This window comes from Anopheles darlingi, chromosome 3 (genome assembly GCF_943734745.1).
Source record: "Anopheles darlingi chromosome 3, idAnoDarlMG_H_01, whole genome shotgun sequence".
Lineage (NCBI taxonomy): Eukaryota > Metazoa > Arthropoda > Insecta > Diptera > Culicidae > Anopheles > Anopheles darlingi.
In genome coordinates this window covers 64,940,624-64,955,623 of record NC_064875.1, presented here as the reverse complement: position 1 = coordinate 64,955,623, position 15,000 = coordinate 64,940,624, and the positions used below count along the sequence as shown (strand labels likewise).

Below are 15,000 nucleotides of genomic sequence, written 5' to 3'. Positions count from 1 at the left end.
CGACGACGAACGTAGCCTGCTGTGCTCTTTCACCGACCGCCATCAAAGCCAGTCAGCACGGCAGCTCTCTTTCCCGCACACTCGGATGCTGCGCACAAAACCGGTTCCGGTTCCGATCCGGTATGGGGCGAAAACGTGCCCCTAATGTGGCGAAAATGGGGACGCCCAGTCCCGGGCGAGTAACGGTCGCGATTAGACGTGTGTGAATATCCATCGACTGTTTTGTTGCGGATCTCGCGGATCGATGGGCGCGCGATCGGCGTGTTTTGGTTTTGGTTTTCGCTGGAGACGCGATCGGTGCGAACCACCACCGGGAGCGTGAAATGACAAACTGCTGCTAAATACCGCGCGAAGCTGTGAAGCTACTGCAACACACATCCTGCCTGCCCTGTCTGCCTGCCTGTCATTGCCTGAATTGAATCGTTGGCCTTCGCAGAAAAACAAGATTTGGAGAATTTGTTGTTTTGTTTTTTGCTTCGAATTCGCATCTTCTGTTTGTTTGTTTTTGGCAACAACGCGTTGTGTGTGAGCGTTAGTGAGAGATGTTCGATCGAGTGGCCAATACCTGATGCAGCTGACTCGAAGTTGTGCTTGGCGTGTGTTCGGTTAAAATTTAACTCAAATTCGATAAATGAAATAACATTCAAAGTGAAGCAAAACATCTCGTGGAAAATGTGCTACTATGTTGGCTACAAATTAGTGTAAATACGAGCCACAACAAGTGAAAAATACAAACACATCACAAACGAACCACCTTAGTCGTATCCTATCAAGTACAAACACCAGGCTACACTTGATCTACAGTTTCATGGAGTCACCGATCGCGATCGTAAAGGATGAAGGTAAGAGCATTGCAGAACGACTTTGTTTGCCTTTTCCTTAATTTGTTTAAGCAAATAAAGCTCAGCATCAACGCATCATTTTAACATCGCTAAGATGCCGACGGCATTTAATCTGCCGATGCGCAGGACATGACCATAATCGATTCAATTAGCTTTCTGTTTTTGATAATTCGTGCATCCATTTCGTGTATTCGTGGTGTAGTGGATAGCACCACTTCCACCACTAATCTCAGCTCCGTTAATTAACTTTTGAAAAGATTGAACCGCGGAACGTTTTATGATTTAGCAATCATATCGCCGAAAACCCAAAAGGCCACCGCGGAAAGGAGAGGCAGAAGGCCGCGAATGGTCCATTAAACAAGCATAATATTTTTGGACATTCGGCGAGGCAAGTTCTGAATGAATGAGAATCCAATGTCCCAAGAGAATCTGATCGAACAGCCGAAAGATACTGGGAATACACACTACCCGGACGAACCGGTTTACCGGATTGGTGCGCATCAACCTCAAAACGTGATTCCTTCGCGTTCCAACAGATGCAGCCCCGGGTCCACGCGCCACGAACTCGCGATTTCGCTGGGGATCCTTCTCCCGCGAAGGCGACGAAGGAGATAAATGGCACAAAACGGCGTTTCCTCCCAAAAGGATCCAAACCGTGGTCGCATCCCGCTGTGGTGGGAGAGCGTCAAATTCTATCACCTGGTTCCCAATACAAGAGGGGGGAGGAGGCTTTTGGGTCATCCTCGTCTTTGGGGTACCTGGCCTGGAGCTCCACAAAAAAACAGCGACGCCGAAAGGATACAGTCCCCGGGTACGATTTATGATCGCGGCCAAAATCATAAGATGCAAATTGTGGTCCCTTTGAGACGGTGTGAGAGGTTAGAAAATTCCAGCACCAGTTGGACTGCAGGAGTGGAAGAGCATGGGCAGAAGGACCAGGACCTTTTTTGCCAATGGTAAAAAGAATGCATACATTTAACGCGGATCATTAGTCATCTCGATAGTGACTGGTATTATGATCGTCCTCGTCGTCGTCGTTGTCGTCGACGATCGTGGAAAGGTGTCGAGGCGATCGTGATCTGCGCGTAAATCGCGTTAAGTCACTTCTGCGTTCGAGTTGAGGATCGTTGGGTATGTGAGAGATATGCAGCAGCGCAAATCCTTTGTGCATTGGAATTCAATTTCAATTTTACTTCTTCTCTTGATCCACCTTCTGATGGGGCGTTCTCTCACACCATGACCCGGGTACACTCGCTACAAATTCGTGGAAAACTCCCCCTTCCCACCTCCCACCCCCTCTCTTTTAGCCAGCTTATCTGGCACTAAACGGGGCGCGCGAGAGCTTAGCGCGAGAATGATAAATGCGTGATTTGTGTCACCGGCCATGATAAATATTGTCGCCGCGATCAAATAGGGCGGACGTGAGGGCGTGCGCCGCGTAACGCGCGTGTGCAAAAGAGAGGGGGGGGGGTCTGAGGCTGTGCGCATGTGTGTGTGTGTGTGTGTGTGTGTGCAATCGCTCGCTCGCTCAAGTGATTTACGATTTCGGTGCCGTAAGCGACGAACCCACTGGCCGTTGAAGTCTTTTACCTTCAAATACGCCAGTGCGCCAGTATTTCGGGCGCGTGATGCGAAGCCGTTAAGCCGTCGAAAAAGTGGAGGGTGGAGAAGAAATTAATCAAAAAAGAAGCCCGATCTGGCCACTGCAGCACCCACAACCCGTTTCTTTCGGGTCGAGGAAAAGATCAATCCTCGAAAACCGAGGACGTCGCGGTCCATACGGCGGGGTGCGACGGGATCGTAAATCAGGCTCTGTATCGGGATCGATAAAACCATATTTACGATGCCGGCCAGAGATCCGGATCGGGATCGGTACCAGCAGAACGCACACAGGCACACACACCCGTACGATCGCCAACCCTCAGTTGCTGACGTGATTTTCAAAACATTCAATTCCTGCGCCGCACATCCTGACGCAGCAATGCGATCGGAACTAGGAAGGTTCTGGTGTACGTGCTGTACACGATCCGTTGCATTGGCGGCCGGACAGGACACTTTATGACGCGGGATTTTATGGCCTTTCTCAAATCCTGCGAACCTGTCCTCGGCAACCGATCAGGTGGAAAGAGTTTGGCGTGGTGGAAGGGGAGAGGCGATCAATTCATAAATTTACATAAACGACATATAAACGGCGGTAATTAAGTCCCGGCCTCACCGACGCATCCTCTTCCGTCTCTCTCTCGGCCCAGACGGAGAGAGGGAACAGATTACAGTACGGGAGGAAACGATGGTGCCAGCTTCAAGTCAGTCCGTCAGTCGTCAGTGGCCAGCGTCCGTCAGAAGGCCCGAACTGCTGCTGCTGCTGCACTGAACTGGAGGAGGTCGACCGGTTAACCGGACCGGCGGCTGGCGGGGAGATGGCCATAAAAATATTAAAATATTACACATTCGGAAAGCAATTAATGCCGGCAATGGACACCGGGGGGGCCTCCCCCTCGGTGTGGTTTTGGTCGTTTTGCTTTTGGGACCGGAGAACAGAAGAATTGGATGATTTTTCAATCTTCCCAAAATTCCCCCCCTCCGGGCGATGGCGGCGACGGCGGCGACACACCAAAGCCCGCGGCAGGGAGGGATGCGGATCAATAAAATAGTTTAACATGATCCGCCGGGACCGCCGTAACCGAAGTCGGATCGCGGCCGCCGAGCGTGCGGCGGAGATCTATTTGAAATGGATTCTGTGGCGTCGATGCTCGCGGAGATATTAAGTTGTCATCACGGAGAGTTGGCTAAGGCTTTTTTGTTTTTGGAAGTCGAAACAGCCCATTGTGGAATTGATATCAAAAGAAAAGGAATTCGGTGCGATGTTCGGTGACATCAATGAAGTGTGCTCCACATCTCATCAGCATCACTTTCTGTGTGTTTTAATGAAAAGCAAATGAAAAGCACAGCAAGCAATCAGCACGTCGGATGCGGCCTTCTGATTAAAGTTCGCAATCACACGCCCTCAATCCCAATACCAATCCAGCTAATCTGGACCGCACGGGGATTCGTCACGCACGGACCGTGTTAGCCTTCACACGACTCCTTGCTGCTGTGTTCAAGTGTGTGCCTGTGTGCGTATGTGTGTGTCTGTGGGCCACAACATATGATTTACTCTTATCATCAGCATGTTACGCCAGTGCGTAGAGATTTCATCGCGCCATTCCATTTCAACGAGTGGCTGCTGCTGCTGCTGTTGCTGTTGCTGTTGTTGCCACTGATTGATGATCGGCGAGCATGGTCGTGCCGTGATCGTGGTGTGATGTTTGGGGCAGCAGATGGCCACGACGTCTGGTTGAGCAATGCGGGCTCGATGTATTCCATCTGTTTACTGGTGGAACAAAAGGGGGAACACGCACGAGAGGCAGCGTGTGTGTTACACTCGATACTGATACTCATCGGAGCGGTCCTCTCTTTCTCTCTCCGGCGAGTACTTGGAGGCGCCTCGTGATACATTGTTCGCATCGAGCGCGATATGGACCTTATGGAATGTCCCGGAACGGAACGTAGTTCATCCATGAAACGAATCACGTCGTTCAGATGATGTGTGTATGTGTGTGAATTTCTGCTGTGACTTGAGTCAAAGTCTTGTGTGCCACAGAGTAGGCTTTACACCTTACTGAACATAAGGCCTACTGTTCCGTGAGGTTCATAAAAAAGGGGCCATTTTCGTGGTAACATTAGCACCGCCATTGCGCTTCTTGGGGCGCATTCGTGCTCCCCCCCCCCCGCTTTTTCTTGACCATTTTACAACCATTTTGACACTGTGACATGCCACACGGGAGCACGGGACTTCAATCCCCTTGCTTACCGGTGCGTGTCTGGCAATCGTAAAGCTTGGACAGACCCTCCCAAAATATGCCGGAAATCGCCATAAAGTAGCCCGGTTTATGAGTGCTAGAATCCTTTCCGACTGCTAGGAAGTGTCGGTGTAGGTGAGCTGTCGTTTGGTTCTAGACGATGGTGGTGCGAAAATGAAAACGCTCATCAGTATCGTTGGGTAAGGAATGTGTCCCTTGGTCCATCATCTACGTGTCCACAATGTTTACGACTTTCACTTGTACCTCCTCCCTCTCACCACGACAATTAGTCAGGCAACATGACATCTTGCGCCCAGTGGCTCTTGGGTGGTTTTTATCGCCATTCAGCCAGCTAGCCAGGCACTTGAATCTACCGGAATGTTTATTCCAACAAATTTGTCTGTTTGGGATAAGCTTGCTAGAGGTACACAGAGAGAGAGAGAGAGGGAGCGGAGGTCGGGAGCGAGATCGTGACGGTGGTGGCCAGTGCATGGCCCCAAAGTCCCGCATCTCGATGACTTCACGTTTTGTTTCTCATCGGAACATGGTGCCCCCCTTTCTTGGGGGTCGATTCACACGCTCTCGGAGTGTCCGGGGGGCGCCCCGTGGTGGGAAATGTCGATCGATGATGTGGTCATCAGGTCGACGATACGCCGACCATTTGTTAATATTGTAGAGGTATTCGGTGAGATGAAGTGTTTTCAGTTCAAAAACATCAAAAATATCTACATTAGCATATTTTTCAGAGTATTATTTGTCGGACTAAACTGTTGTTTAGTAAGACGCTAGTAATACCGACAAAAGACTGACTATTAGAAAGTAAAATAGAGGATTCTGGAAATAGCCCCCGTAGTCTTCTGCTGCAAATACTACAATCGATCTAGAACTAGAATTTTTATTCTCACACCAAATGATCATCTAGCACACGCCAAGCAGAGACCGAAATCCTCTGACTTATACAAGCGATTAAAAAGCATCAAAACTGTTCCCGAACCGAATGGTAAAGACCAGAAGGCACTTTTTGGTCGAGCTTGTAAGCACAGCAACTCCTTAAAACCGACTTACGGTTGGATCGATCTCGAAACACGATCCATCCGATAATGGTGCTTATCGCGGTGCTCACCATCTCCATCGGAGATCGGTTCGGCTACTCGTCACCACCTTAAAAACCCCGGTGTAGATTGGTGCCCACACGTTCCCTCGTCCGGTTCGGGCCGTATGGGTTTCCAAATTACTTTCCGAAGGAACTGCATGGCTCGGCCAACGACCAACGAGGAGGACCCCCAAAAAAGACACACAAGCACATTAGGCATAAGAAGAACCGGCAGCGGCGGCAGCGGCAGCGGTGGCGGCAGAGACCGCAAAGGGGAAGAGACGAAAGAAAACATATTAAATTAGCATAAAAAATCGTTCGATATTATTCTTTTTGTCATCGCGCAGCGGCGACGGTCGCTCGTAACTGAGCTGCGGGGCGGTGTGCGGCGAGTCCCCTCCCGGGGTCCCGGGGTCCACGGTGTCAGTTCCGTTCCATTCACCTCCATTATGTCCGATCTTCGAGGATCAGCTGGAGGGGGGAGTCTCGTCCCTAGCAGCACCCTTCCCTAGCAGCATACAGAATACTTCTCGCGATCGGTGACGAGCTCCAAAGGGGTATGAGGGAGTCGAGTATGTCGCGAGTTCCCGCCGGCCCCCAAAAAAAGAAGAACTCCCAGTGTTTCTGAGCTGGACGGGTGAAAAATGAGCGTACTTAAACCATGTCTTACTCCTGGTGTTGAACCGCGGCACAACGTTTTGATGACACTCACACACACACATACATACAACACACAAGTTGTAGGATCTACGCGGTAGACAGGTGTATTGCGGACGCTTTGAACTGCGGGCAGGGGCCTAAGCCTTCGCCTTGGGCTACCACCGTACCGAGAAGCTCGATGCTGGGCTGCTCGATGGCGGTCAAAGATGAAAGCGAAGCGAACGCCCGGCCATAATAATCGACTGAAAAGTCAATTTCGTCTCATAAAATAAAACATATTTATTCGGATAAGATTATCACGAAACGCTGGGATCGGTAAGGCAGGAGACGAGTAAGGTTCGATACGGAGAAGCAGAAGCGTAGACAGAGAGAGAAAGAGAGACGCGAAAACTAACGGAGATTCAGTGGTTTGAAGCGGAGGTATTGTGTGTAGCGTCGATGTCTCGATGATCACATTTGTAGCGTTTATCAGAGTCTCTATCGTAGCAGCAGCAGCAGCAGCAGCGCCAACATTCGATAATGTTCATGGGAATCCTGCTTCTCGTAGTGCTGATCGAAGCATATGTTTCCGACCCCTCCCCATCCCCCGGCACGATCATTTTGTTCGATGATCAAGTGTTATGTTGTTTCTGGCGACTCTATCTGTGCGACACGATCATGTTCCGTTTGCGTTTGCCTCTTCGCTGGCACCGCTGGCTGCTGTGGCCAAGGATACGGAACACGATGATCTACGGCGTGTGCGCGTTCGCGATGATATTGGGTTTCGATCGGGTGGATCGAGCATTTCCGTGTAGTCGTTGACGGGGAGATACTGTGATACGAAAGCTGTGGTCGTCGTCGTCGTCGTCGCTGCATTGACGTGATAGCGCAGGTTATTAATGGTTCGGGGGCCACCGAGAAACATATCTATGTCGATCGGAAGGTGTTTGTTGGTGGAAAGGAGTGGAAGTGAGTTCAATCACCTCCTGCCATACCGGGACCATGTGTGTGTGTTTTGCATTTTGGTATCGGGACGTGGATCACTGAATGCGAGGATCACTAGTGAGGATCGCTGCGAGCGTGTTGATGGAAAAGTTTGGATTTAAAGTCGATCGCAAAATGCTCTCTCTCTCTTTTCTAGCGATACAATAAACCTTGTAAAGCAGTTCTAGAACTTTAAGTTTGCCAATGGATTGACTTCATGCCATGAGCTCTATTTAGCTTCATGAGTATTCCCCTGCGGGCAGGCCTAAATAAGCTTGTTCCAGCACTGTCTGTGATAAACAAAACTGCGACATTGCGCCGCGTCGTCACCTCTGTGTTGGTTTGGCCTGGAGTAGATTGTAGCCACTTTTCTGCTGTTTCGACATGCGTTGAACTGGAGCGCCTTGGCTTGTGGGGTTATTTTTATGTTTTGGTTTGTGGTGTCAGCGTGTGGGACAGTGTGGCGCTCGTCTTCGGTAATTGTGAGTTGTCGCAGTGACTGTGGTCGCTGCTGTACAATTGGAGTGTTTGGACAATTATGTGTTTTATGTTTTGGCATCAAGTTAGTAGACTCCAAGAGGGGGTATAGCTTAGTGGTAGAGCAGTCGACTGCAGATCGAAAGATCCCCGGTTCGAGTCCGGGTACCCCCTGCCTCTCCCCGCAATTAAAGGAGAGTATTGAAGGCTCTATTAACTTGCCAACAACTCAAATTTTTGGTGGAGAACTTGCCAATATGTGACTGTATCGTTTGACACTAAAGGGAACCCTTATAGGATGGATTAAAGAGTAAAGAGGGGAGCATAACTCAGTTGCACTAAATAGCATAAACCATGCCATCGCATGTAGACGCCATCGAACGAGATTTTTACAGTATTTAAAGATCGCGCTCCTTGTTTCGGGATCTAAACCCGACGTATCCTGATCATTCCTCCATCATTTCATTCCAGTTTGTCTGGCAAAACAAGTTCCCCTATCATTCCTACATTGTTTTTTTTTTCATGTTTAAATCATAAACCAAGATTGCGATAGAGTCAAGTTGAACGACCTGGCAGCACATCATATCGCCAGTGCTGATCTCTCGTCTGGCGTTTTCTAGGAAAAGCAAAAACACCAAACCAACTCTATCGCGATCGCCTGAAGCCGCAGCAACCAGCATCTTCTCGATCTCGTCTTATCGATCTAGCTAGAGGTACCTCGGTAACGATTTGTTGCTCTTCTCCCCTCGACGGCCGGTCACATCCCCTTGCATCCATCTATCTGGATCTCCCTGGAATGCTTCCACGAACCGGACAATGTTGACTACCGAACGGACCCTGGACCCTGGACCTTTATAGCGCCAAAAGCGCTTCTGTTCACCATCATTTGTTCTCTAATGGGTACGTTCTCTCCGCGTGGACGCCAGAGTGTGTGTGTGTCCGGTGCTGAGGGACGCCACACACAAGGTCCTATCTGCGATCACCCGATCTGTCCGTTGTCCGGTGTCGGAAAACAGACGACACATTAATTAAGTGATTTGTTTCAATCGTCTTTTGTGCGAGAGCGTGCCCGCGCTCGAGGAAGAATCGAGCCCGTGGTGGAGAGCACGGTGATGATGATCGTGATTTCACGGCATCATCGACTGCCCCAGTAGTCTCCCGAAAGACAGAGAGGAGAGAGTGAGAGATAGAGAGGCAGAGAAGACTTCCACCGACGACGACGTGATCGAGGGTGTGAAAACTCTGGCTCTGGCTCTGGGCCTCTTCTGGTGTCCGCTAATGATGATCGTTTTCCGATCACCACACCACTCCGGCGTGACCACAATGTAGGACCGATCGGGACACTGGCCGGTTCCGATTAGTTCCGGAAGCTTTTCACCGACCATCAGCGCTACTTTCTCGCGTGACAGCGCCACCGAACTCCTCTTTTGTTCCTGCAGCAATAGCCTCGTGGCGCACTGGACGCACTGGACGTAGATGAAGACGAATGTACGGCACCGGCATCGGCACCGGAGTTCCCGATTGTTCCGGCCGGCGTAATTTTGCTCGATTATTATTCGATTATCGTACGGCAATCGGGCAACCGGACTATGGGTGTGGCCCACGAGATAGAGCCATCAACGGACTCCAACATCATCATCCCGCCTTCTTCATCCGGTTCAATAACTGGAGCTCCCAGGAAGGCATGCATGTGTGTGTGTGTGTGTGTGTGTGTGTGTGTGTGTGTGTGTGATGGTGCGGGACAATTACAAATTCTTGACGGTCCACGGTCGCGGTTGTCTAGTCGCGATGTGTCCACGATCGCCGAAGGAAACGATGATCACGAGTGGCGTCGAGGAAGCAGAGCAGACGACGACGACGACGCAGAAGAAGAAGATTGCGATGCGGTGCGCACCTGAATGACTCCTGAATGGAATGATTGATCATGACACGTCCGCCTGGCATGGTCCCCGGGCATAGCGCGGTCGATTGATCGGGCCCATCTCAGGCGCTTGACGCAATCGAGAGCGAGCCGATGATCTAGAAAAGAGGACATTACGTCGACATGGCGGCTGCGTTCCGGCTGCACGGTAGCTGCAGATTATGTCAATCCCCATTCCCAGCGACCACCATTCGATGCGCGACCATCGATCGACTTGATGGTAGCAGCAGCAGCAGCAGTCCTTGTTGTTTGTTTGCAGAAAGATTTTTGCCTTTTTTTTTTGGTTTGATCCAGAAGTCACACCGGATGGACTTTACATTTGACAGGATGCGATCCGATCGCGGTCCTTTCTTCCCAAAAATGGAAGGAACTGGCCGATCGACAGGAACCGATTGGTTTTGGTTAGCGAATCGATCATGCGTTCGGTGCGGGTTCGAGTTTTCGGTGGAACCTCAACCTCCCGTTTCGTTCACCAGCCATTCGAAGCAACAGTACAACGGTCCAAAGGCTGTTCTGCGCTTTTCGGTGAGTTTCGTCTGCGTAGCGAAAGTAACTTGCGGTCCGCCGAGTGTTGGGGGAGCGAATTTTGATCTGTTTTTTTTTTTTTTGGTTTTCTTTTTTCGTTCGGCGACCTCTCATGTCGCCGCTAATGTAAGGTGGCCGCAACGCCGCAGATAAGATGCTTTTTGCCGGTAGCCACACTGCTACTGGCCAGGGCGGACCTTCAAAAACCATCTAATGCGGCTGGCCTACTGATCGTGGTGGTGGTAACGCACGCCAAGTAATTTAATAATCATCAATCAATCATTCGTAATGCCTCTCTCTTGGGGCGGATTTTTGGGGGAAGGTACTACCGAGGCTGCTGCTCGAGATTTCCCAAGAGCGCCTAGTGTGGCCGCGGCCACCGGTTAATGCCAGGGTTCGCCAGGTTTCGATCTTTTTTGGTTTCGTCTTTTTTTTTGCTTCAACCGCCTAACGACCGCTGCGCTTTCGTCATGAATGGGTGTGTTGAACATTGAACCTCTTCTTAGATTGCTGTTGGCCTTGTTTATCGAACGATTGGTCGATGCATTGCCCAACATTCGAGACGGCCCGTAGAAAAAGCATCCGTTTGGCCTTTAATTGTGGCCGCAAAAATAGAAATTTCCACCATTTTTTTTTTTTGCACTAAAAACCACACCGTGACCATTTGCTAGAGAGATGCACGGACACACCAGTACACTCTGTGTTAAGCTCAAGCGGTCAGAAGAAGCGGCGTGTGCACGAGGACACTAATTTATACATTTTTACGATCCCGATTCCATTCATTCGCTGTGAAGAGTGAAGCGCATAATACGCGGCTGGTTCGCCGGAACGGTGCGAGGACCACCTATGAGCCGCACTCTGACTCTGCCATGCTCTGAAGCTGCAACCTCACAAAAGCGCACTTGGACTTGGACTTGGAGCACTGCTACAACGACGACAACGTCGATGAGTACACGGTGCTGTGTGCTGTCCGTTTTGCAACTCGAACCTCTCCTGGACGGCTGTACCGGAAACTTTATAATGGTCCTCACCTCTCTTTCTCTCTCTCCCCTCCTCCCATTTTCCCCTGATCTTCCGAGCCAACCGAAATGCACCAAGCCAGGACCGGGCCGAGGCCGTTAAATGGGCGCTTGGCGTATCATCAAGAATAAATCCCAGCAAACGGAGGTCCGATCGGGTGCTGGCTTCTGGAAACGGTGGATTGCATGTTGTTCTTCGCACCACACCGAACCGAGCGGACTGCCCGGCACTGGCACTGCCACTGGCTGACTGTTGGTTGGAGGTTTTTGGATGTGAATTTTAAATTTATCGTCCCTCCTGCACCGGACCTCTAGAAGAGGCAGCCCAGGGGAACATATATGAGTTGAGGCAGCACCCACGAGGTTGCGTCGACGTCGAGTAGAGAGAGAGGGAGAGAGAGGGAGAGCAAGAATAAAGGGGGCAGTAATTAAATCGGAATGTCCCCCCGAAACCACCGAAACACATGTGTTCGCGTGGTGGTAGTGGCAGGCAGTATGATCGTTCCCTTCGTTCGCGAACGATCATCTGCAAACCTGTTGTTGCGTCCACTGTACTGTGGCCCCGTGGTGACCAGGCAATGGGTATCTCAACCTCCACCACCGACGACGACGACGACGACGACGAGGACACCATGTTCGGTCGATCGGCGACGTTGGCACCATTTTGACAAGTTCCGAGGGAGCGGAACTTCACCGGTTCCAGGACGCGTTCGGCGCGGCTGCACACGCCCGATGTTTATGCATATTATGCAAACATTCCGTGTCCGTGGTGCCTGACCCTCTGCCTACCCCGCATGCCTGGCTCCGGCTGACCATCGCCGTTGTCAAAAGTCGATAATTCTTTCGATTAATTAGCCGGAGAAGGTTGGCCAAGGGAACCATCACCAGCAGCAGCACCACCACCACCACTCTTGATCGGTCGCTGGCGCTTTATGCGATCATTGACGTCGCCGATCGCCTGCTGACTTTGCGTGCTGGTGCGTAGGTGTCTCGGCCTGTCGGATTCTTGTTGCTGCTGCTGTTGCTGCTGCTGCTGCTGAATCCGGAATCCGGTGCCCGCCAACGGAAAACCATCGTTGCCAATCATCGAATGCGAGCGAGCTGACAGGCCAGGTAGGACGTCCACCGTGGCGTTTGATGCCGGCTCGGGGGACCAATTTTACGCTTCAGAGGCTGGCACACACATACACACACACACCACAAGCGCGGTTTGTTTTCCGATATTTTATGAACTTTTAAACGCCCGGGGTGCGTCCGTGTCGCGGATGGAAACTTTGGAACGTTAATTAGGCACGGACGTTCGGATTGTGGATCGAATGATGCCACTGCTGCTGATGCTGCTGCTGCTGGTACGTCTACATGAATGTTTGTTCTGGTTGACACCATCAAGAACCGGGCGGACGCCAGCCACCATTGAGCACCATCATTAAAGAAACACCCGGTAGCAAGTGGACGCACGCGGTATCTGGACCTGTCTTTGCTGCTGCTTGCGTTACGCAAAACCGAACCGTTCGGATCGCAAGATGAGCCACGGGATGCACCAGACGGAACTCAGAATCTGTCCCATCCGCAGCTCGTTTTACGATCGATTCCTGATCCGTGTGTACGAAGGGGTGGGTTTTTTAAAGTTTTATAACATTTTAATGTCCGCTGCAATCGCGCGAGTGGCGACTGTCTGCAACGGTATTCATTTTCAATTAATTGTTTTCGTCAATTCGGGCCATTACTCAAAGTTTAATTGGTTTTTTACTAGCGAAAGACCTGCTCGCGCTCTGTTTGATGTGCCAGCAAATGGGATTATTTTTTTTCATTCCTTGGTATTCTCACCAGTTGGTCTATTCGTTTGTCGTCTTCCGCTAAATTGCTTCTCGTAGGCTTGTCGCGTTCTTATGTCTTCTCTAGAGTCGTTTTAAGCCATCGATAGGCTCTCTTTTTGCAGAACTATCCAACGATCATATTGTTTGAAAATTTTTTTTGTGGAACTACATTTCTCAAACTTAATTCGCAAAACTCAACAGCTTCATTGTGACATCATTCTGATAAACATTATCGAACCCTTTGTACATGTCGATAGCCTAGTTATGAGCCGGTTTTAACAGCATTGATAAAATGATCTCACATTACACACATCTTTTACGCTGTACGATGCCCTTTGTGCTTTCGTTTCAAGTCAATTTCTTTGTATTTCTCCTGCGAAAAAGTATCAAAACAATCTCTCGCATTTCGATAGTACATCTACCTATCCCTAGGGAATTCCTTCCCCAGGATGGCGTCTTCGCAATATTCCGTAAAAGCCAATTAATCACACTGTCAGTCAGCATCGTCGATGCAGGTCAACCCAACCTGGTCCGAGTCTAGCCGAAGTGGCCTCAAAAATACGCATATTCAAACAATGAGCTACCGATCGCATCCCAATCTAATCGGTTGCATCATACCGTACGGTGCAGCCTTTTTTGTCGTTGTTGTTGCATGCGCTTATCGAATGCGCTTCAAGATTGCAGCTCGAACGGATGGATTGCAATTCATCGCGCGCGCTGGAAATTCAGGAAGTATCTCCGCGTACGCGCTTATCGGCGGCGGACGGACGGATTCGTTTGATCGAAAATAGACCAACCTCTTGACCCAGAAAGCGTTGGTTGGTTTTACGCGTTACGGTCCGTGATTTGGCGAATCGAGTAAAACCGATTCATATCGTAACGTGCGCCCCTTCGAGTCTCACTCACGATTTCGTATAAATAAGAATGGACGCCAACGGGGAAGGCATCACAAACCAACTAAAGCATTCATTTGAAGTACAAGTACAAGATGCAGTTAAAGTATCTTTCACTCGTTGCGGTGTTCGTCGGAGTGGCTCTGGGTAAGCTTCTAGACAGGATAGAACAAAGTGATCTCTAATCAGCGCTCCTATTCCAAAAAATAGGCGCTCCTACCGAGCAGTTCTCCGGACCTGATCGTCGCATCGTCAACGGAACGGATGCTACGATCGAGGAGTACCCGTTTATGATCTCACTGCGCGGTAGCTTCGGTAGTCACTCGTGCGGTGGCAGCATTCTGTCCGAGTTCTGGATCCTCACGGCGGCCCATTGCGTCAGCTCGGTGACCGTAAACACACAGACGGTTCAGGTCGGTCGGACAAACATTTCGACGACCGCTGACGATTCGGTGTACAAGATCGAGCAGGTTGTACCACACCCAGGCTATGATTCGCGCAACAGCTACATCAACGACATTGCGCTGCTCAAGCTGGCCCGACGGCTGCGGTTCAATGAGCGAGTGTTTCCGGTGCGATTGCCACGATCGTTCAGCGAGATTACGGATTCGGAAGATCTCGGTGTGACGCTGATCGGCTGGGGCAGGACGGCTTCCGATGGTTACTTACCGACCACACTGCAGCAGGTCGAGTATTACATCGTCCCGAACGAGGAGTGTGATGCGATCCACTCGAGCAAGATCTATCCCTCGCACATCTGTGCCGCCTATCCCGGTGGTGGTAAGGGACAGTGCAGTGTAAGTGTTCTTAAGGTCGTTGGTAGTCGATGATCCACAGTTTACGTTGACCTATTGGTTCTCTATAGGGTGACTCCGGTGGTCCGCTGCTACATCACGGCGTGCAGGTTGGCATCGTCTCGTGGAGCATTAAACCCTGCGCCTCTCCACCATT

At 50.5% G+C, this 15,000-nt stretch overlaps 1 protein-coding gene and 1 non-coding gene across 2 annotated transcripts in view; both read left to right on the top strand.

The window, feature by feature from the left end:
- The first annotated feature begins 651 nt into the window (after positions 1-651).
- Positions 652-15,000, top strand: part of LOC125956249 (LIM/homeobox protein Awh-like) — a 21,793-nt gene continuing 7,444 nt past the window's right edge. The window contains exon 1 of the mRNA XM_049687926.1: positions 652-842. Within this exon, the coding sequence (XP_049543883.1) occupies positions 837-842 (6 nt within the window). The 5' untranslated portion in view covers positions 652-836. The remainder of the gene's footprint in view (positions 843-15,000) is intronic.
- Positions 7,977-8,048, top strand: Trnac-gca (transfer RNA cysteine (anticodon GCA)). Its single transcript has one exon. It is a non-coding gene; the product is annotated as a tRNA-Cys (tRNA).